At 36.8% G+C, this 21,490-nt stretch overlaps 4 protein-coding genes, 1 long non-coding RNA gene and 1 other non-coding gene across 6 annotated transcripts; 3 read left to right on the forward strand and 3 right to left on the reverse strand.

Moving 5' to 3' along the window:
* Window positions 1-1,376: 1,376 nt before the first annotated feature.
* Window positions 1,377-4,269, forward strand: LOC140969685 (transcription factor TCP4-like). The gene is made up of 2 exons (XM_073431112.1): window positions 1,377-3,829; window positions 3,946-4,269. The coding sequence occupies exon 1, from the start codon at window positions 2,448-2,450 to the stop codon at window positions 3,783-3,785; it is 1,338 nt and encodes a 445-aa protein (XP_073287213.1). The 5' UTR covers window positions 1,377-2,447; the 3' UTR covers window positions 3,786-3,829; window positions 3,946-4,269.
* LOC140969686 (uncharacterized) lies at window positions 4,248-5,294 on the reverse strand. Its single transcript, XR_012173981.1, has 2 exons — window positions 4,823-5,294; window positions 4,248-4,788 (listed from the first exon to the last, which is right to left on the reverse strand). It is a non-coding gene; the product is annotated as an uncharacterized lncRNA (long non-coding RNA).
* A 1,627-nt stretch (window positions 5,295-6,921) lies between these two features.
* TRNAI-UAU (transfer RNA isoleucine (anticodon UAU)) lies at window positions 6,922-6,995 on the reverse strand. Its single transcript has one exon. It is a non-coding gene; the product is annotated as a tRNA-Ile (tRNA).
* Window positions 6,996-8,664: 1,669 nt separating this feature from the next.
* Window positions 8,665-11,605, forward strand: LOC140969684 (uncharacterized). Its single transcript, XM_073431111.1, has 5 exons — window positions 8,665-10,044; window positions 10,149-10,253; window positions 10,534-10,703; window positions 10,795-10,957; window positions 11,061-11,605. The coding sequence occupies exons 1-5, from the start codon at window positions 9,538-9,540 to the stop codon at window positions 11,190-11,192; spliced, it is 1,077 nt and encodes a 358-aa protein (XP_073287212.1). The 5' UTR covers window positions 8,665-9,537; the 3' UTR covers window positions 11,193-11,605.
* Window positions 11,606-12,392: 787 nt separating this feature from the next.
* Window positions 12,393-13,749, forward strand: LOC140969706 (small ribosomal subunit protein bS6c-like). The gene is made up of 2 exons (XM_073431141.1): window positions 12,393-12,813; window positions 13,343-13,749. The coding sequence occupies exons 1-2, from the start codon at window positions 12,436-12,438 to the stop codon at window positions 13,583-13,585; spliced, it is 621 nt and encodes a 206-aa protein (XP_073287242.1). The 5' UTR covers window positions 12,393-12,435; the 3' UTR covers window positions 13,586-13,749.
* Window positions 13,750-13,970: 221 nt separating this feature from the next.
* On the reverse strand, window positions 13,971-19,440 carry LOC140969705 (sodium/calcium exchanger NCL-like). Its single transcript, XM_073431139.1, has 7 exons — window positions 18,922-19,440; window positions 17,271-17,456; window positions 16,524-16,705; window positions 15,365-15,510; window positions 15,011-15,278; window positions 14,636-14,938; window positions 13,971-14,474 (listed from the first exon to the last, which is right to left on the reverse strand). Exons 1-7 carry the CDS (start codon window positions 19,295-19,297, stop codon window positions 14,226-14,228), a joined length of 1,710 nt encoding a protein of 569 aa, XP_073287240.1. The 5' UTR covers window positions 19,298-19,440; the 3' UTR covers window positions 13,971-14,225.
* Between the last annotated feature and the right edge of the window lie 2,050 nt (window positions 19,441-21,490).

Genomic DNA, 21,490 nt, shown 5'->3' on the forward strand with positions numbered 1-21,490 from the left:
ATTAATTTCAATTTAATATATTTACATTTTTATAAATACTATTAAAAAACTTAAAGAAAATTAATTTTATTTTTGTTAAAATTACAAAAAAAATATGAATTTTAATATTTATTTAAAATCTAAAATAATAAAATAAAACAAAAATATTTTTTAAAAAAGAAAACTTGTGTGTGGTGCAAGATTTAGTGTTGATCCAATCTAGGGATGACAATGGGCCGGGACGGGGCGGGTTTGTCATTTCCATCCCCATCCCCGAATTCCATCCCCACTCCCATACCGGCCCCTATCCCCGCTTTTTCAAGTTCGGAGAATCCCCAAACCCGAAACTTCGGGAATAAACTTCTCATCCCCGCCTCCATCCCCGTTTCAAAAATATTAATATGGCAAGACGATGACGGATTCGGAGATTTTCTCAAACCAAAACTTATTATTATCTATTATTATTAAAAATAATATTAATATCAATATCAATATTAATAATATTATTAATATTTAAAAAATAATAATATTATTATATTATTAATACTATTATTTATTTTATTATTGATATTATTTTCGAGGCGGGTTCGGGGATTTCGAGGATAGGGATAGTAATCCCAAACCCGTCACGAACTACATCGGGGATTTTAAAAAATTCCCGAACCCGAACCCGAACCCGAAAAAATAGGGGATCCCCATCCTCGTTTCGGGTTTCCCCGCGAGACCCTAAACTCGTGGGGAAAGTTACCATCCTTAATCCAATCTAGCACTGGATATGGATTGGATAAACAATCCTAACACCACATGGGGGAGAAATTGAACTCCATTTTCCATTGAAATGATCTGCTCTATCATGTACAAAAAATTAACTATCGTATTTATACAATATTAAGGCTACAAACTAACTATCGAAAAATGTGAATTTAAGAAACGTAAACATTACTCAGTTCATGAAAAAATATTAAATTTATGAAAAAAATTTATAGAACGAGGATGGTGATTACCGATCTCATGTTAATTATGCTGCTAAATAAATGGAGGAAAAGTTTATGATGATTACGAATGTCAAAATCGATATTGGAAACGAGTCTTTATGGCTATATATTGTCCGGTGATGTTGTAATAATATAAGCGACAAAAGGGTGAAAGAGGCCACTTTCAATATGGGGTGGTGGTCGTGGTGGCGGCACGTTGGAGGATCTATACCTCATTCCCACAAGAAAACACATAAATGATATGACTGAAGCTTCTAAATAAGCAGCAAATGTTGAAAAAATATATCTTAAATGTTATCTAATGGGGACAGAGAGGAGTATTTATTTTGGAAAAAAAAATTTAAAAGGGTCAAAAGTTGAAACAAGTAGGCAAGATTTTTTAACCGTGAATGAATGTCGAAATTGGGTTTTTTGGGTTGGCATTGATTCTTTACAAAAATAGCAGCAACAGAGGCCCCATTAATGATAACACAGAAAAATTTAATCTCCATTCTGACCCAAACACTGCCACCCTACCCTCATCACTGGCATCAAAGGCCATCTCACAGGAGGGGAGGGAGGGAGAGAAAGAGAGACAGGTACTTAAGCCGAAATCATTCTCTTTTTATTTTCTCTTCATTCATCTCTTATTCAGCTGTTTTGAGAATTAAACATTTTCAAGAAATTTACTGTTGAGGTTCTTGATTGATTTGAGCCTGCTGTTTCATTCGTTGTGGTGGACAATAATTTATCACTCTCTGTTTACCTCTTTTTGATCCTGCAGTTTCTTGCTGGTACAGATTGCAGAGTAGAATAGAGTGTATAGTCCACCGTCAGAAGCAGTGTAAAGTGAGAAATATAGATATGGGTTAGGCTAGAACAGCGGTGGGCTAACTCTTCTGAAGGCTATAGCTTTTATTGTTTAAATGTGATGGAATTGGGGAGGTTGATTTGCAGGGTATTCAGGGGGGAACAGAAGGAGCAGATTATTCAGAAAATCGAGAAGAGTCTAAAGCAGAAAGGGGGGCTATGTACTGAGGAAGAAGCCACAGATTGAGAAGAAAAAGTAATTTGAATCAAAAGCTGGAACAAGAAAGTAGGCAGAGCAACAAGGTTTTGAGCCTGGATCCTCAGAGGAATCCTCACCATTATCTTTATCAAAGCCAGAATCAAAACCAAGTCACATCAATCTTAAGGAATGTAGTAGAACAAGGAGAAGAGGAGGAGGAGGAGGACCAGGATAGCGCACTAAAGCACCACCAACGCCGCCGCCACCTCCGCCATCATGAACAGCCGGGACCATCCCATTTGCAATCCCAATATCCTTTTGAGCAAAGCCAACCGCTTTATGGAAGATTAGAGCCCACAAACCACCACCACAACCAGCAACCAGGGTCGCCACAACCACCCCCGCAACCACCAAATAAACGTTCTTACTTCCCTTCGTCATCATACCTGGAGCCTTCTGCTGAACATGCAAGATTGGAAGAAAAAATGGAAGAGGGCAGCCATCACCACCAAACCTCATCGAGATTAGGTCCAAGAATCCCTGGGGGAGAGATAGTAGAGGTACAAGGCGGGCACATTGTGAGGTCCATTGGCAGAAAAGACCGCCACAGCAAAGTTTGCACGGCAAAAGGCCCCAGGGACCGCCGAGTGCGCCTTGCCGCGCATACAGCCATCCAATTCTATGACGTTCAAGACCGCCTCGGCTATGACCGCCCCAGCAAAGCCGTGGATTGGCTCATCAAGAAGGCAAAAGCTGCCATCGATGAGCTTGCGCAGCTGCCTGCCTGGAACCCTATAACCACCTCGGCACCTAATGCAACTTTTGAACAAGATGAATCCCAGGAAACGCTCAAAGAAGACCAGAAAAATCTTGAAGAAGAGCTGCAGCAACGAGAGCTTGGTGTGCACCAGGCTAATTTGGGGATTACTAATACTTCCGGCCCTTCAAGTAAAAGGGCAATGACGATGCTGGGAAGCGAAGATGAGCAGCAAAGCTTGCACCAGAGAGGCAATACGAATGACCCTAATGCACAAAGTGTAAGCTTTTTGCCTCCTTCGTTGGACTCTGATTCAATTGCTGATACCATCAAGTCATTCTTTCCAATGGGTGCTTCCGCACAACCTAGTTCATCAGATATGCAGTTTCAGAATTTCCCAGCTACGAATTTGATTCAAAGACACAATGGCCTAAGCCAAGATTTACGGCTTTCGTTGCAGTCATTCCAAGATCCAATTTTGCTCCACCACCAAAGTCAACGGCCTCAGCATCATCAGAACCCCAACCACCACACAGAACATGCTCATTCACAAGCGCAAGTTCTGCTGAGTGGAATTCCGCTGGGGTATGATGGAACCACTGGTTGGCCAGAGCACCACACGCAGCAGGCAGAATTCAATCGCTTCCAGAGGTTTTCAGGTTGGAATGCCGGTGGAGATAGTGCTGCTGGGAGTGGTGGAGCCGCCACGGCTGCAGGATACTTGTTCAATTCACCACCAGCGCCACAGCCGCTGCTGCAGCAGCTGTTAGGCCAAAATCAGTTTTTTCCACAGAGGGGACCCCTTCAGTCCAGTAACACACCTTCGATTCGTGCATGGATGGACCCATCAGCAATATCAATCGGCACTGCTGATCACAATCAACAGCAACACCATTATCCAGCAGTTTTGCCAATTTATCCATCATCAATGTCTGGCATTGGATTTGCCACAGGAGTTGGTGGATTCTCCGGGTTTCATATTCCTGCACGAATTCAAGGTGATGAAGAGGAGCATGATGGCTATTCTGACAAGCCGTCCTCTGCTTCTTCTGATTCTCGTCACTGAGTTATAACTCACCAAATCAAGTGACTCTCTTCTTCCATTAGCAGGTAGAATTCTCATATCATTTTTGCAACTTCTCTAACACAAGTGTTTTCAACATTCTCCTCAATGAAATTGGTCTAGAACTCATGACATTTTACTGTTGAATCAAACACACTTACAGGCTTACAAGTTGCTAAAGGAGAAACCAAGAGCTTGTGACAGTTTCCTAAGCTTCTGCTGTGGGTTGATGTGGAAGTAGCGGAGGAAGTTTGAGTGAGTTCCAACTCGACGGAACCTGCCACTAGGCAAACAATAATCCTGAGTTTATTTTCAGGGTTTTTCATCCCAGTTTGCTACTCCGTGATAGTTGTTTGTTTTATGCTTTGATTTCATGACTCAATGTGTGAATGAGCAAGTAGAGCTCAATTTTATTTCATGCCAAATGCTTTACTTCAATTTGTTAGACTCGTTATGCTGATAATGTTTCCTTTCTTTTGTTGCTTGCTATCTTATTAATTCCCAAAACTTGTGACGGCTTTATAAGTGAGTCTTGTTTTAATTAAGTTATTTATCGATCGGTACTTGACAGAGATGATGCATAAGTGTCGAAATCTGACCCTGTTTGAGTGACAATATTGCATTCCAACATAGATCAAGGCCTGATGAATTTGTATGTGCAAGCCTTCCCTTAACTCTGGAAATGCTGATTTAAGCATCTCAAGTGAGAGAAACAATCATTCATTTGGGATGAAAAAGAGACTTCATTGGTGGTTTCTTGTTGTTAGCTTTACTGCCTACTGATGCATCATCCTTCCCTTGTCCCACTGAAAGATTTGTTGGATCGACCCCTTTCCTTCACATCTCCATCACTTGCCAGTTTTTGGGGAGCATTACGGGATGGGTCATTTTCCGTTCAGTTATCAGTGGGAGAGCTCAAAAAGGGAAGGGGAGGGGAGGGTAGCAAACAGTTTCAGCCTTCAATCCATGCAGTATACGGCTAGTATCTCACAGTTGCAAAATGAATCTCATTTTCATGTGATACCATTAATCTCTTTAACTGCAGGTCACCTGCACAAATATAAGTGTCAATTTATTAATCATTATCGGACACTTGGCCTTTTAAGGCTTGTTTGACAGAATTAAAACACAAGGTTGAAAAGATCTCTTTTTTGGCAATGAGCAAACTGAAATCTTGAAACCTTACCCTTTTCATTTATAATCATTGGTAACCGGATAAGATAACCAAAGGAGGAGAAGAAAAGTGTCTGCTTTATCTCCTCAAAAAAAGGGAAAAGAAAAAAAGAAGTGTTTGTCTTATATGTAGATGGTGACAATTGCCTGTGGTTGTTGTCACTTAATGGCTGATGAGGAGGCCTGACGAACAAACATGGATTTTTTTTTTTATCAGTCTTTGATTTCTTGACATGGTCTAAAGTAACAAAGAATGGATCATCTCATCGTACATGTCTTAGTCTTTAAGTGATTACTTTTCAGGTGTAAGGGCAACAATCAAAGAAATATTTAACGTCAAAGTTAACTAGAATGTCTATTTGTTGAAGATGTTTGAATTTTGATACCAATTGTCCCTGCGCACTTCTTTTTCCCACAATGTGGTGGAGATTTAACTAAACCTACCTACCGACCTAACTAACCAACCAACTATCTCACGTAGACTTAAAAAAAAGTGTGATTTATAATTTATTAGTTGCTGTGTTTTTCAGTTGAAATCGTGTTTGATTCCAAATTGCTACGATATTTTCATTGTTTAGATAACCTAAACGAAACGAAAGAAATTTGATTCCACTTCATACTTGTTTACGTTATAATATCGAGCACCGTGGAAATACACGTCGCTCTGTCAAAGAAAGATGATGGAGAGTTTATCAAAATGAACTTCAAATAACTTAATCCATATGCACCTTGGTTACTTGGTTCTCCACACCTCGCTGTAATTTAAAATGCTCTTCATTTTTCCATTTGGGTTACGGATGGGAAGTTAACATAAATTAAATGTATCCAATAATTATGTATACATTTCCGATTAACTTTATGTTTAAAACATTATTAAAATAATTAAACTTAAATATCATGTATATTTATTAAAAATTATACTAGTTAGTCCCATAAATTTTACTTTTTTTAACTATATATTAATATCTGAAATTGAATATAATAAATAAATGGTCCCTTCAAATAATTAAAAAAAAAAACCATGTATCTCAATGGTAGACAGTTTTATGCATTTGTTGTGACATTTATTTCGACGCTTTTATATCTCAACTTTTTTTACCTTCTATGATCGAGATGTGCCCTACTAATTAAATCATTTCAGCCCTTTATTTCTTCTTTATTACAATGTAATAAATACCTCAAATATCTAAATTATCGATCGAGGAGTAGGGTACTTTGGGCAACTCACATGGATAGTATCCCAAACCATCGAGGAGTTGACACTTACCAAATTTTAACACATGTCAACTCCTCAATAGTTTTGGGACCTACCTATGTGGTTAGGATCGAACAAACCTTACTTTGTAAATGCAATTTTAAATATTGGTGGACCATTTCCGTATTCTTAGGAGTAAACGGAGAATCAGAGCTATAAATTTTAATGAGCAAGTGATGATTATATTGTACTCTTATTATTTTTTTTCAAAAATTAGCAAATAAAACTAATCTGGGTGGCCCTACCTCTACCACTACACTACCAAATAGTTACAACTTTGAAGTTAGTTGGAATGAATTGAAGTCGATGCAATGCGGACAAGGCACACATCCAAGGTTTTGACAGATGTATAATCGAACATTCGCACCAAACGGTGTCTTAGTGCGTATTCATATATTTTTAAAAGAAAAATTGAGAATTTGAACGATAAATAGTGACAAAATGCAACCTCAACCAACAAATTGGAAAGTAGGTTGTAATTGATGTTTAATTTTTTTTCCCTTCATCTATCTTATTACGATTTTTCTCATAAAATTAACTCTGCGACTATCTATGAAAAGGATATCGGACGTAAATTTGTGGTTTCAGTTAATTAATTAATTAATTGAAATCTGATGATATTATTCCAGAATAGAAATTTCGAAATTGTTGACTAAAAATAGATGATCCAATAGATATATATTATAGTGATTATTAAAAACATTCTCAAATTGGTCCCGGCGGGGTTCGAACCCGCGACCTTCGGCTCATAAGACCAACGCTCTAACCAACTGAGCTACGGGACCTTCTTGTGAAGATTTTGGCGTGTTTGTATATAAACCAAATTTAGCATCATGTATCGGAATCAATTCTCGAATAAAATCTCATCAAACTTAAATCAAATATAAGTATTAAAAAAATGTTCATCTATCAACCATGCAATAGTATTTTGTTTTGTAATTTCAACATATTTATTTTACTTATTAGATTAGGTACAATATTTTTAAGGCTTCAATTTGATTTAATCTTTAAATACCAGAACAATATTGCATGTTTCATTCCTTAGTGTAAGTTAATGTTTAGAATTAATATTTTTGTTCGTCATATATGGATTAATGCAAATTTAAAGTGATTTTAACACGCATATATGGATAAAATATTAGCATAAATCACATGTTTTTATGCACCAATTATATTGAAGGACATACGTGCAAAAAACAATATTAGGTATATTTTTTATATAAATAAAAAGGACTAAATCTTTTGTGAGACGGTCTCACGAATCTTTATCGGTGAGACGGATAAACCCTACCGATATTAACAATAAAAAGTAATACTCTTAGCATAAAAAGTAATATTTTTTCATGGATGACCCAAATAATAGATCCGTCTCACAAAATACGACCCGTGAGACCGTCTTACACAAGTTTTTTATAATAAAAATTAGGCATTTTTTAGAGAAGAAAAAGGTAAATACACGACTCGGTTAAAAATTGAAGAATCTTGTCAATAGATGCTAACGTGCATTACATGTATCTTTGTATTATCTGTCAAAATCTTTGCACTGTAAATGGCAACCGGTGGCGTCGTCACGGTGGCTCCACCTTACTGGTGGCGGAGTTAAGGTTGCCCCAATGTAAAAACAAAAACATTGTTTGTCTTTTCGAGTAGGCTAAGGAGTCTTACTGGTGGACGGACCTAAACTTGCGAGTCCTATCCATTGGCATAATAACATAAGAAAGTTTTGCACTATACTTTTGCATGTATCCATGTTGATTCTTGACTACCCTTAGGATTCTAGGTGTAGTATGATCGCGATTTAATATAATCCGACAAATAATCATTCATGTTTTCTTTGAACAACCGAAATTTTCTAAAATAAGTGATAATTTGTATTTTCGATCAGAAATGACGATGCGAAATAAGTCAATCTTGTTTCTTGTTAAAACTAATCATAGAAAGCCCAACTTATTTTATCACCTTGAATTTGCATTTCTGATACACATGCACAAACTGAAATAATCAAATCGAAACATACAATAATCACATGATTATGATAGATTGAAACAATTTTTTTCACACTGACAATGTTTCCTAGTAATTTTTCTTCTCTCCAATATTCTTCTTCTTTTTTGGGCTTATCTTTAATTAATCTCTCCAATATTATTCTTCTTCTTCTTCTTTTGGCTTATCTTTGTTGATCGGATCAAGCCTTGCCATATTTTGATTGTAAATGTTTAAAGGTATGAAATATTGGCAATTTGGTGTGGTCCATGCCATGGATTTAAAGATTTGAAAATCTTACCATTTTAATTTGTGTGACGTTAGGATAATGTCTTGTTTGATTAAATAAGTTTATTCTCTGTTATTTAGGTGGCAAATTTTGTTTTTTTTTAAAGAATCATATGCATTAAAAGTTTCATCCGATATCTCTCTGTCAAGCTTTCATTGGCCATTGCCAGAGTCATTACTAAATTTACGGAGCTGCGGAGCTGCTTAGAGGTGAAATTGTACATATATGGAAATCTAGCAAATTATGAATTGGAAAAAAGGAAAAAGAAGATGAAATTGATGCATGGGCATGGGGTACAAATTGAGGGGGACCTCATACATTTCTTCAAAAAGCTTTACAGCCAACCAGAAAGATACCCTCAAATTGGTACACGCATGCAAAATCAAACCTTTCTTTGATTCACTGGCATTTTTCCTCTTTTGGAAAATCCCATTTTACTGTTAAATCAAGGGTCTAAAATGGGTAAGAGAAACTAGGAAAAACAGAGAGGGAGAGTCGGTCTTAGGATGGGAAAAAAAAAGAGTGGAGCGAGGATTTGGGCGATATATATGAATGGGAGAGAAGGGTTAAGCGTTCGAATAGGGTGTATTGGATTTGCGTAAAAAAAGTTGGAAATTTTTTTTGAAAAGAATTGTCGTTTATTTCTTGTCCCATTTCGTGTATATATATATAACTGATGTGTTTCTCTAAGAAAAAAAATTTCGCAACTGGGTTTGAGAAAAATCCGAAGTTCTCAGATTCTCTAAAATCTAAATATCTCTCTTTTTTTTCTGCATAAGCTCGCAGCAAAAATAAAAAATTATAAGTAACTGTGTTTGCTGGATTGTGGGGAGTTCTTGTTTCCATATAAACGGGCAATCTTGGTTGCATTACCTGCAAGATTTTTGTAATCTGTAGGGGTTCTTAAAATCGTTTTAGATTTTCCATTTTGAATTGTCTGCGATGTTGTTCTAGATTTTGGGTATAAGAAAATTATGGTGGGTGCAATGATTACTCATCCGGTGGCCCATTTAAATTCGAGGATTTCTGGTTTATTTTGATGGCTCAGAGTAAAAATGGCTGATGAAAAACATATTTCAAGGGGTAGTAATAGTAGATCAAAAAAAGACAAACTAAAGAAAGTTCCCCAGAGAGGATTAGGTGTTGCCCAGCTTGAGAAGATGAGACTGGAGGAGCAAGAGAAGAAGGATAGCGTTGAAATCTCCAATTTCAGACCACCTTTTCCCCCTTCTCCAAATTCAATTCCTTTGCCACCACCATCCCAAACTAATCTCGCTTCACCAAATGCATTGTTTAGGCATACACCATTAGTCTCCAATAGTGAAACTACTCATCAAAGTTCAGTATCCAAAGCGATTTTGAGTCCTCGATATGGTGATTGGTCAGGTTTTTCGAACGGTGAGTTCAATCTTGAAGGAGAAAGTCGAATGTTAGATAGTCATGGGTTGGCATTTCAGCCTCAAGTGAATGTATCATATAATACAAATGCCTCAGTTTTACCTCTTCCTAGCGTTCCTCAGAGATCACACCAATCACATCAACTTCCTTCATCTTCTTTGACTGTAAGTTGAACTATTTAAAACATAATGCAGTATGTACCTTGGTGCATTTTAGTTATTTGATTTATCTTTCTATTGAGAAATCAATTGATTTATGACAAATGCAGGCCAATCCATCGACATCATCTGTGTTAAGTTACCGGATGGAGCTCCCTTCAAACCAAATTTTTCGAAGTAACAATTATATACCCTTGTATCCAGAAGAAGATAAGGTATACATTTTTCGCCCTTTTGATTTTGATTGTATACTTACTCTTTCTCTGTGTGATTTATGTTGGACTATGGAAATTGGAATATTTACTGGTGAAACTTGTTTCTAATTTGTGCTATATCGTCTATGTTATATTTATTCTTTGAGAACGCATTTCCAGTGGGTAAGTGTATCAAAATGCCTCGTTTTCTGGATTTCATGTTTCTTTTATCATAGGATTGATAAGATATTTTCAGTTCTGTCACGGATTTGTCTAATTTGGTTGTGACTATGAAATGCAGATGGTTGGCATGAAGAGGGCCTACCCCTTTTCTCTAGAAACTCCACCGGCCCCTTCCTTCAATCGAAATTTTCATTCTTCCTATTCTGCTTCCATATCTAAATCGGAAGAATTAATTTCATGTAGCAACAGATATACAGTTCATCTGGAACCAAGAAACAAATATATCAGGTTCTTAACCAATTATATAGTAGTTTCTCGATTTCCGGAAAATTCTGCACTCTTTCTTGAATATGTTGACCTTGTTTACTGAGTTTTCTAGAGAAGGCCCTTCAAACTCGAGTCCCCTGCATGAAAGAAACCACAGTGAAGTAACCACAGATACCGGAATGCTGAATGGAAATTTTCTATCACTGGCTCCTCCAATGGCCGTTCCTCTGCCTGTTAACTCAAATTCCAAGCGTGCTCTAAGTAATTCAAGTCAGGTGTGCAGCCAGTGATTGTTACAAAGACGCATTTCATTGTCCTTTTTCGTTTAGTTTATTCATGCGACTTAACTCAAAATTATGCTTATTTTATACTGAACAGGAACATTCCAAGAGTCAAATCCAGGGGAGTGGATTAGTTGAACAGTCTTCTTTCAACTTCTTCCCCGTCAAGTTGCCTAACAACCAACCTACCACCAAGGACGAAACAATTGATCTCAATCTAAAGCTGTAAACCTTAACGTTGTCTTACAAAGACTGGTTTAAGTGTAACATTGTTCGTGTAACAAACCATTTGGTCATGCCTTTCGAATATCTTCTTATAAGGCTTTGTTCCTTTCGAGGCTTCGATTGTTTCGAGAAAGTATAGTCGATGAATACAAGACCTGCCAAATGTTTGTATATGCTCAGGCGGTTGCAGCTCTCATGTTTTGGTTGTTTTCCAGTTTCATTTGCCAAGGATGTTGGATTTTGTGAGATTGTTCGGGTGTGTGACTGAGCTTTTTGCCTTGTCTGCTTTTTAATGAGAACTCAAGTTTGATAGTGCCACTTTAGTGAATCCCTGTTTGGGCAATGCAACCTTGTGTGAATCAATGATTTTTAAAAATAATCAAATCATTAGTGGCACGTAATTTTCCGAGCCTACTAACAATGAGATATTGTAATTGTCTGTATTTTGAATTTTGCTTATTGTAATTGTCAAGTCCAGAAAGCTTGCACCCTACCGAAACATTGCTTTGTATTATGGATGTACGCTCATGGTAAGCTCCCCATCCGTGATAGGCTTGAATTTGTAGACAGGCAAAACATGTGCACTATGTACGGTGCAACCGAAAATTTGGCACACCCTATTCTTCTTGTGTCAGATTATATGAATGGTTTGGGTGAGAATTAGACATTGGCTTGGAATGAAGAAACTAATGGGCTCCAAAGCCGCAATTCTACGAGCATTTAGAGGAGTGTATTGGGGGAATTCCACGCTAGTTAAGATGCGTTGCTTGGCTTTTGCAGCTACGGTTTACCAGTTGTGGAACGTAAAAAATATAGCTATGTTCAAAAATGAGAAGTCAAATATCAAAGTAAAATTAACAAGATCAAGATATTCATTTTACGTTGTTTTTTCAGTTCAATGGATGTATTTATAATTTCGATTTTGTTAATTAGTTTGTTGTTTGATATTTGAGTTGTTCTATAGATATATCCCGTGTATTTGTATAATTATTTTTTACTTTACCAATTAATGTAATTAAAAAAAAAAAGAAGAGATCTTTGGCGATTTTTTGCTTATATTTGGGCATGAATGGAAATGCTCAAGTCAAATATTTAAATAGGGTAAATGGGGAAATACACTTTTTTTTTTCCCTCTTTTTAGGGAACGTCGCATTGCGCTTTCTTGTCTGCAAGACAAAATCGTACTTTATCGGAGGTGAACCTATCATTTTGTCTACGAAAACACAACCCTTGAAAACCAAACAAGGATGGCGTCGGCTTGTCTTTCTTCCTCCGCTCTTACAATCTGTAAACCGTTGGCTCCCTCTAATTTTTCTTACCACACTCCTCGAACTTTTCTCAATTTGAAAAATCACATCAGAATTTCTCAAATCAGGAGAAGCCCAAGTCCCTGGAGGAGAACATTCGCCGTGAAATCAGAAATCGACCTGACCTTCTTCGAAAGAGATTTACAAGATAGTGACGCGCCACCGCAGTCAGCTATACCAGGTCAGGGATTTCCCGACGTGGAGGATAAGGAGGAGCCTCAGACGCCGCCTGGTCTCCGCAAATACGAGTCGATGGTCGTGCTGAGGCCCGATATGTCTGAGGATGAACGTCTGGCATTCACCCAGAAGTATGAAGAGGTAAAATATTCATTTACTTTTGTGGGTTTGATTTGTTTTGCAGTTTCTTGGCCATTTCAGGATAATAAATTTCGCATTAGAATTGATAATTTGTTTTGTTTTTTTGTTTTCAATTCATCGATAACTCTCATGGCATGCACTTGAGGAATGAACAAGCATGATTGGATGAGATGTGAACTTGAAAAAGATGGAACATAAGATCTTCAGTTCATGCTAATGTTGCCTTATGTAGCTCAAAACTTGTTATTTTTCAGAGAAAAAAATACGTATGAAATGTGGACTACAAAAAATATGAAAAGTTGCCATTACATCTTATGAGTTATTTTAACCCATGAAAGATGTTAGCACCGTCATATGTTCGACAAAACAATCAGATTTTTCTTCTACCTCTTGATTCGTGCAAGCAACTCCACCCGCCAGCGGCAAAAATGGCTGCCGTTGATGAAAGAATTTTCAAATTTCAGACGTCTTTTTGTCATGGCTGGAATGGATTTTTCTCCAATCTTGATAATTAATCTTAAATCTGCAGTTGTTGGTTGCTGGTGGTGGAATGTACGTGGAAGTGTTCAACAGAGGTGTTATTCCACTGGCCTACGCCATCAGGAAGAAAAACAAAGCCGGAGAAAGCAACACTTATTTAGATGGTATCTATCTTCTCTTCACCTATTTCACCAAACCTGATTCCTTGTCCATTCTTGGTGTTACTCTTTTAGCAGATGATAATGTTATCCGATCCTCTACTTTTAAGATAAGGAAAAGGAAGATGTATTAAACATTTCAACCATTTTGTTACTTGTGTGTAGCTGGAAAAATTCGTCAATCCTTAATCTCGCAGCGTTTTAATGGATGTCAGCTAGCATCAATTCTTTTAACTATGAAACCCTTAACATTTGTATCTTAGATTGTATTTATAATTTGTTTTTTTGAGTCGAATTCGTTTTTGGAGGCTCTTTCTCGTGATAGACCAGGCTGTTGTGTTTCAACTCCTCTCATGGTTTAGGCCTTCAACAGAAGTGGCCTAGTTTTTCAGGTTTAGATCCCTTTTTCCGAGATTCTAATAGAATTGAGAAATATGGCTATTTGAAATAAAAGACAAATTAATGGCATCTCATCTGGAATTAAATCAGCAATTGACAGATTACTGTTTAAACACAAGGAAAACCGAAAAGATCATTATTTAAACCAAGTATAATCTCAAAAACCTCGAGAAACTGGACAATCTAACAAACCATTATGAACAAACCATAATGGAACCGAAGACTGAGTGGCAGTTTCACATACATTACATAAATTAAAATTCTGTGTCTTTACACCAACAGCCAGGACCTCTGTTGATGTATTATTCGATATTCATAACAAAACAGAAAAGCAGCAACCACACATACCCTGGTCGGCAGCCATCAATGATGGATCTATGTCCAACCAAATACATAGTCGAGTACATATACAAGTGCCAGAGAAAATGGATACAGCAAGAAAGCTAAAATAGATGTCCAAAGCGGAAAAGTTGTACGAATGCTGGCAAAAAACCCCATCACTAAGCATACGATCAAAATAACAAGTACTTCAGACGAGAAGTCCCATTCCAATCCCCGAACATAAACGATGGCCAAGAAGACAGAGAGGCAAAGGACATTGTTCATTGTAACAGCTCCATATAACTGATCAAAAAAAGCTCAGGACGTCAATTACATGTTGGGGCAAAACTAAGTTGAAGGTCTCTTGTTATATATAAGGTAAGCGAAATAACACCTTTTTTTTTCCCAAGAAAGTATGTTTACTTCATTGCTATACCGAATTATACTTTTATTGGGAAGCATACCTCGGAAAATGATAACGAGGCAGATCTGAACTTTTTCCGGCTGGAAAATATTATAGCTGACACTGCCTCACTGGAGTTGGTAGCAAATGGGAGCGCAATAAACGAGATGAAAAATGTAGGAATGCTTGTGGCACTGGAGAAGTTATCGACAGCATCAACCAGAGGATCGGCAAATACAGCTGCAATAGCAGTTCCCAAAAGCAATAAAAGTACAGCTTTTACAGTAGTTGATCGAGCATTGTCAACGCCTTCGACAACTTCGTCACTTAGGTCCCCCAGGAGATCATATTCTCTCCTTGTTAGCTGCACCAGTTTCCATGAAATTACAATCTACATATTAGCAAAACACTCCAAGTTCAATACATGGCAACATACCTGGTGGAAGTTATCAATGTACTTCATTGAACTGCTATGATTGACACTGCCGCCACCCCTGGCCACTTCTAGCCATCTCTCAACACCAGACTTAAACTCGGTGTAATCAATTGCAGAGTCATTCGTGACGTTGAAATCATTCATAACTTTCTCCACAGCATCTTCCTCGTCCAAATTAATATCATTAAACCGGATTCCAAGAATTAGAGCTTTTACTTCGGACCTTTGAAGAATTCCATCATCATTATCATCAATCGACTTAAACAACCTGCCATAATAAAAGAGGTTCCGATACATCAATGGGAAAGGCAGAATAGAAATAACATCACAGTAAGCACACATCACAAAGCTTACTTTTCCAATATTTCTTCATCAGGTCTCCCGTCTTCTGTACAAAGCTTCCCCAAGGAATGCATTTTCAAATGCTGCAAGATTCCTGATATGACATGTTTATGCTTTGCATAAGCAAGTCGCCTCCTCTGAACCGATGGTTGGAATACCTGCATGAGAAGTTCAATCAGAATGTTGACTGATTACAAAATAAAAAAATAAATAATCGAGAGTTTTCTTTTTTTTTAAAAAAAAGGAGGATAACATTGCTCATCAGTCAATTAACTAGTCTAAAATTACATCTAAAACTTCACGCTAATACAGGTAGCCATATTATTTCTTGATATGTCAGTGATCACGGTTGCATTACTACCCTCCATTTGCCACGCTGTGCACCATAACATGCAAGAGCGTAGCAGGGCCCCGTGTTTGGGGAATCATTTTTTTTAAATCATATTATGTTGAACAAAAATATATTTTATTAAAATTCACTACAATTTTTGACAAGGTTTGTGCTCGTAAAATATTGAAAACTTCCTGCATTGTTTGAGGTGCAATGAATATACTTCTTCTCGACTGATTCGTTAACTTCTGCTTCCTTTCAAATTTGCAAAATCACAGCTAAAGTGCAAGGAATCATCAAATCAATTTCATATGAACAAAATTAGACATGTTTAGGAAAATTAAAGCATTGCCGTCAAAGTAAAGGCAAATGCTAAATGGAAAAGAGACTAGATTTTTATAAATTTGAGATCTCCAATAATAATAAGTAAATTCTTGTTCGAATTTGGGTGTAAATGATTAGCAATTGACATGATTTATCAAAAATATTATATGCATGACATAAATCTATCCTAATTATTGGGATATTGAACCCTTTCAGGAAAACTATCATTACCTCAGAGTGGGTTCAATATTGATTCAGCCCCCATTTTCATTATTTTTTCAAATTTTATAAAGTAGATATGGAAAAATTAAATCTGAGGGTCGTCCGTCCCCCACACCACGACACGCACCCCGGAGCCAATATTAAACATGTGGTTTTGACTATGATCACGGATCACGCATATTGGCAAAATGCATTGATAAGCAGAGGATAAAAAGGTTAAAACATTTGCAGCCATACAAGCATGCGAGCATATAAAGGTAAATATACAATATAAAAGCAGATAAAAGCAAATACCTGGTAAAGGCAATAGGAAATCAGAAGTGAAATAGATACAATCAAACCAATCAACACAGCCAAGTGCTTTCCAGAATTTGAATGGAATATTCGTGGAAATTGGACAATTACGAATGGGACCACAGATAAAGCCATGACAATGCCGGCATAGCTTGTCCAGATATCAGTACTAATGCCAGAGCCTGCATCATGTAAGGGAAAAATAATTTACCACGCCAAAAGTTTAAGCATGTACTTTTTATGTCACAAACAAATAGTTAAAGGTAAATGAAGAGGATACTTGATCAAAATATCAATACACAGTTGATCAATGATCATGACATCCCATTATACAAGAACACAGAGGCGTCACAGCGAGAACAAATCTTAGGGAATCAGGTGCATGCAATAAAACCTACCTTTCAATTAAATGTCCTATCTAAAGGATAAACGGCTGAAGATAAAAGATGAAAGCTGAAAAGAGAAGAAAAATGGAAGCAACTAAAGACATGAGGATGATAATCATGTAGGAGGAGGACTGAAATGCCTCAAGTAAACCAAATAATCGGCAATTTCATCTTCTTTTTTACCAGAAAATTCGAAGTAAAGAATTTGGCTCGAACAATAATTTACTCATGAAGGTTACAAGTCGATCAACAGTACAAAAAGTGGTGTTTTTCCATCAAACACATTCAGATTGGTTACTGTCGCCATCTCATACGCAGATAAAAAAAAATTGAAGCCTCAGAGGCAAAGCAGAAAACGAACCAGTTAAACTGAAGCCCTTTGTATCTTTTGAGTCAACGGCAACAGAATTTTCTATATCACATTTTCCAAAGACAACGCAGGCACCCCAAATTAAGGTAAGAAGCATGACTGTCGATCCAGCAAGCAGTCCCATCCCAACCGAGACCTGGCTTTGTGCAGTTTCTGTGCTCCCAGACAGCCCAGAAACTGAAAAACCAAAATAATAAACAAGAAATAAGCATATACAACAACATTAATTGTTTCACGATGAAATCGTCCTTATAAAAAGGTAGTTGCAGCCAGGTTGAAGCAAAAGAAGAACATAACAACAATATGGCAGTACGGAAATAATCACCAAAAATTGTAAAAATAGATTTCATATCTCCAAATCCAAGCTGATAAGATAGTCATTTGGTATGATTTATTTCACATTCCTTGCCTATATAATAGATTATTCACTAGTATTACAAAACATCAAATTCCCTTGAAAACTTTACATAGTTTTACTTGTTAAACATAAAAAATTCCATTATTATAAAGACCAACAGAAATTTCACATGCTCAACATATTTCAACAAGCGGATTGGTTATCCAGTAAATTGTGACCCAACCAAAAAAATGAAAAAAAACAACTAATTTTTCACTAATTTATGGTAAACACAAAATGTATACTACGTTAGTTCGTAAATTTTTCAAAATCTTTTAAGATATGTACACCTTTAATACGCTACTGGAGTATTAGTTATCCATTATGGCTTTTATTTCTACTATTCAACTATATCTAAACAAAATCTCCAAGTAAAAAAAAAAAAAGAGAAAAGAAACAGTAAAAATGGAGGACAAAAGTCAAGAGCCAAAATGAACATCCATTTCGTATAATGAGATAATAATTGGCAAAACTATAGTAAAATTATTCCTCTACTGCTTCTGAAAGGTCAGTAATCTCATGTCTACTTCTAGAAATGTAAATGATCCAAATCAAGTCAAACAGTACCCAGCTTGAGCTTGGCTCTCGAACTCGACTCATTAAAAACTCGTTTATCATGTTAAGCCGGGCTCGAGCTTGATTCATTAATAACTCGGTTATCGTACTAACATACCTGACCTGAGCTCCGCTCGTTTTCGAGCCCGTAAAACATACAATTGAGCTCGAGTTTGATGTTGATTCGAGCTTGTTAAAAATTAAATATATCTATGAACTAATTTTAAATCAGACATAAAAATATAAATACATTCATAAATAATCAAAACGAGCCGAGCTCGAGCCACCTAAACAAACCGAGCTCGAGCTCACGAGCCTATTAACGAACATGTTTGCAAACTCACAAACATAATATCCTTATACTTGAACTTGGTTTGATTAAGTTGTCGGGTTCGAAATCGACTTCGAGGTTTTATATGATTAAAAAACTAACTCAAACTAGCTTTTCATCTAGTCGAACTCTTAATAGCTTGCGAAAGATTTGGTTCTTTTGCATCCATGTCTACTTCATTCTCAATGTCTCCTCTCTAGAGAGTGGAAAACTGTGGCGGCGCCCACCCCTCAAAAAAAAAAAAAAAGAAAATCATAAAGTAAATAAGATCTACAGCGAACTTTAAACATGACAAGATAAAACAAAAATAAAATCGAAGAAAAGTAGCCAAAAGAATCGTAAATACTTCAAACACCTACCAAGAATAAGCAGGGCATCCGGAAGAGCTCCGAGAATGGGGAGGAATAGACCGCCTATTAATCCAGGGCCGAGGATCTCAAGCAAAAGCTCACTCCCAGACGAAAGATATGTTGCGGCGAGGAACATAAGGTATCCGTAAACTAAAATGAGGAACAGATTTCCCAGAGCAGTAGAGGTGCAAGGCATGAATCCGTAGGTCTGCTCGCAGGTCTCCGCCGCCGCGTAGAGGCGAATGAAGCGCGGGACCTTGGTGCTATTCACCCCATCCGACGTGATATCTGATCCATCGGAAATCAGGCGGCCGCATGCTAGGCCGCAGAGTATCAGAAAGAGTAGACCAGTAAGGAAAGGCCTGGGTTTGTTGTGACGGCGCATGGCGGAAGTGGCGATCAGTGTGTTGTGTATCAGCTTGCGTGAAAAAAAGGATATATCTATAGATACATGACTTCGTCTCTAATACGTGTTTCCACAGATTACAGTGTGTGTGGATTAGGTGTGAAGCTCGCTGGTGTCGGCCGTGGGAAAGGCGTGTTGTCCTGAGACGGCGTCGTTTTCATATTTCCCGATTTTAAATGGAATTATATATATTCATTTTTTTTAAAGAGAGATTTAGTGATCTCACAAAATTTTATCAGTTAGACTGGTCAACCCTACCGATATTCACAATAAAAATTAATATTTTTAATTAAAATTAATATTTTTTTATGAATGACCAAAATAAGATATTCGACACATAAAATTGATCTGTGAGATCGTCTCAGTTTTTTTTGGTGTAGTGATATAATATCATTTTTCCCATTCCCTAAATATTATTATTTTTTATATAAAAAAAATAACACTAAGATCATAAAGGGGGCATAAATTATCAAAAAAAATTATTAAAAAATTTATTTATTTAAATCCACAAAATGTTATCAACAATAGTGAAAGATGAATGATTATGTGTGTGTCGGAGAGGGGGACATGACAAGTGGGCCCCGGAAACCTATGACGTGGATATTAATTGTCACGTGTATGTGGGGTTCGTACTTCAAATAAGCTCATTTTTTAAAAATTAAAATTTATAACAATAATTATCGAAATCGCGTGAATTAATAACAAAAAAAACTAATCAAAATTCACTTAATTTTATTTATCTTTAACAAATAGAAGATATCTTCTCCAATCCATAATTACGTGTATGGTGTAGATCTCTAGTTATTTTTGCATTTTTATTTCATTCAGAGTTTTATTCGAATTTTATAATAATTAAAATACGCATCTTTCAATTTATCGTGAGTTATATTTCTAATCAATGAATTTATTTTTTACTCCGTTTAATTTCATTTTTAATCCAATACTCCTATTTTCTATAATGTTTTCAATAATACAAATTGTTCTATGATTTAGTTAATATTATTATGATCTTATTTCTATGTTAATTCATTAATATGATCATTTATTAATTATTTTTAAAAATTATTATTATTACTGATGATACCATGGGAAAGGGCTCGGATCATTCTTGGACTCGAGCGGAAAGAGAAAAATTAAAACAAGTCAAAATCCAATTCGCTATAAATATTAGAGCATGGGTAAAATTTAAATAAGGTCCTCCAGCCCGATCAGGGTACTTTCGCCGAACCAGAATCCTCCAGCCCGACCAGGGTACTCCAGCTCGACCAGGGTACTTTCGTTGACCAGGGTCCTCCAGTCCGACCAGGGTACTTTCGTCCGAACAGTGTTCAAGTCACCCGACGAGTATGGGTCATTATGCATAATTAGCATGATAATCAGTGCCTATGATAAGACCCGAACAGTATGGGTTGTCATGCCTATTAACAGATGACATGGCATGGGCAGTTGTCAGATAACAGGGTATGAGCAGTTGTCAGAGTATATGGTATGGGTAGTTGTCAGATGACAGGGCATGTGCAGCTGTCTAATTAGGAGCAGTGTCCATGCACTATAATCGAGGTCATATTATCCCCTATAAATACCCAGGTTTGCTCATTTATACAGACATTGCAATCTACTGCATTCAATAAATCTCTCTCTACTTGGTGAACCTTGTATTGACTTGAGCGTCAGAGTAGCTACGCCGAAACCTTTCCAGCGCCCCCTGAAATTATCTTGTTGGGTGTGTGCAAATTGTCTGACCCGGGAGACCAGGCCAGAGCACCCGGACAGACCAGGCTAGATCACCCGGGAGATCAGGCCAGAGCACCAGGCCAGACCAAGCCAGACCACCCGGGAAGACCAGGCCAGATCATCATGGAGATCATGTCAAGTCATAATCATCTCATCATGTTAAAATATTTACAGGAAAATGACACTTCTCTGCTCCGATAGATTGTCCACCACAGCTCACCCAATCTACCCGCGCAACCAATTACTATTACTATATTTCATAATTTAAATCCTTATCGTCCTTTTGACTATTACTATTTTTTTGCTAATGTATTATTACCAATATATTAGTAATCATATTATTTATTTTAAAATTCACAAAATAATAAAAATAACATGTTTGTTTATCAAGTTGGTAAATTTATTATTTCAAATAGTTGGTTTTTTCACACTTAAAAA

Source organism: Primulina huaijiensis, unplaced genomic scaffold (assembly GCF_012295235.1).
Source record: "Primulina huaijiensis isolate GDHJ02 unplaced genomic scaffold, ASM1229523v2 scaffold42537, whole genome shotgun sequence".
NCBI classification, from domain to species: domain Eukaryota; kingdom Viridiplantae; phylum Streptophyta; class Magnoliopsida; order Lamiales; family Gesneriaceae; genus Primulina; species Primulina huaijiensis.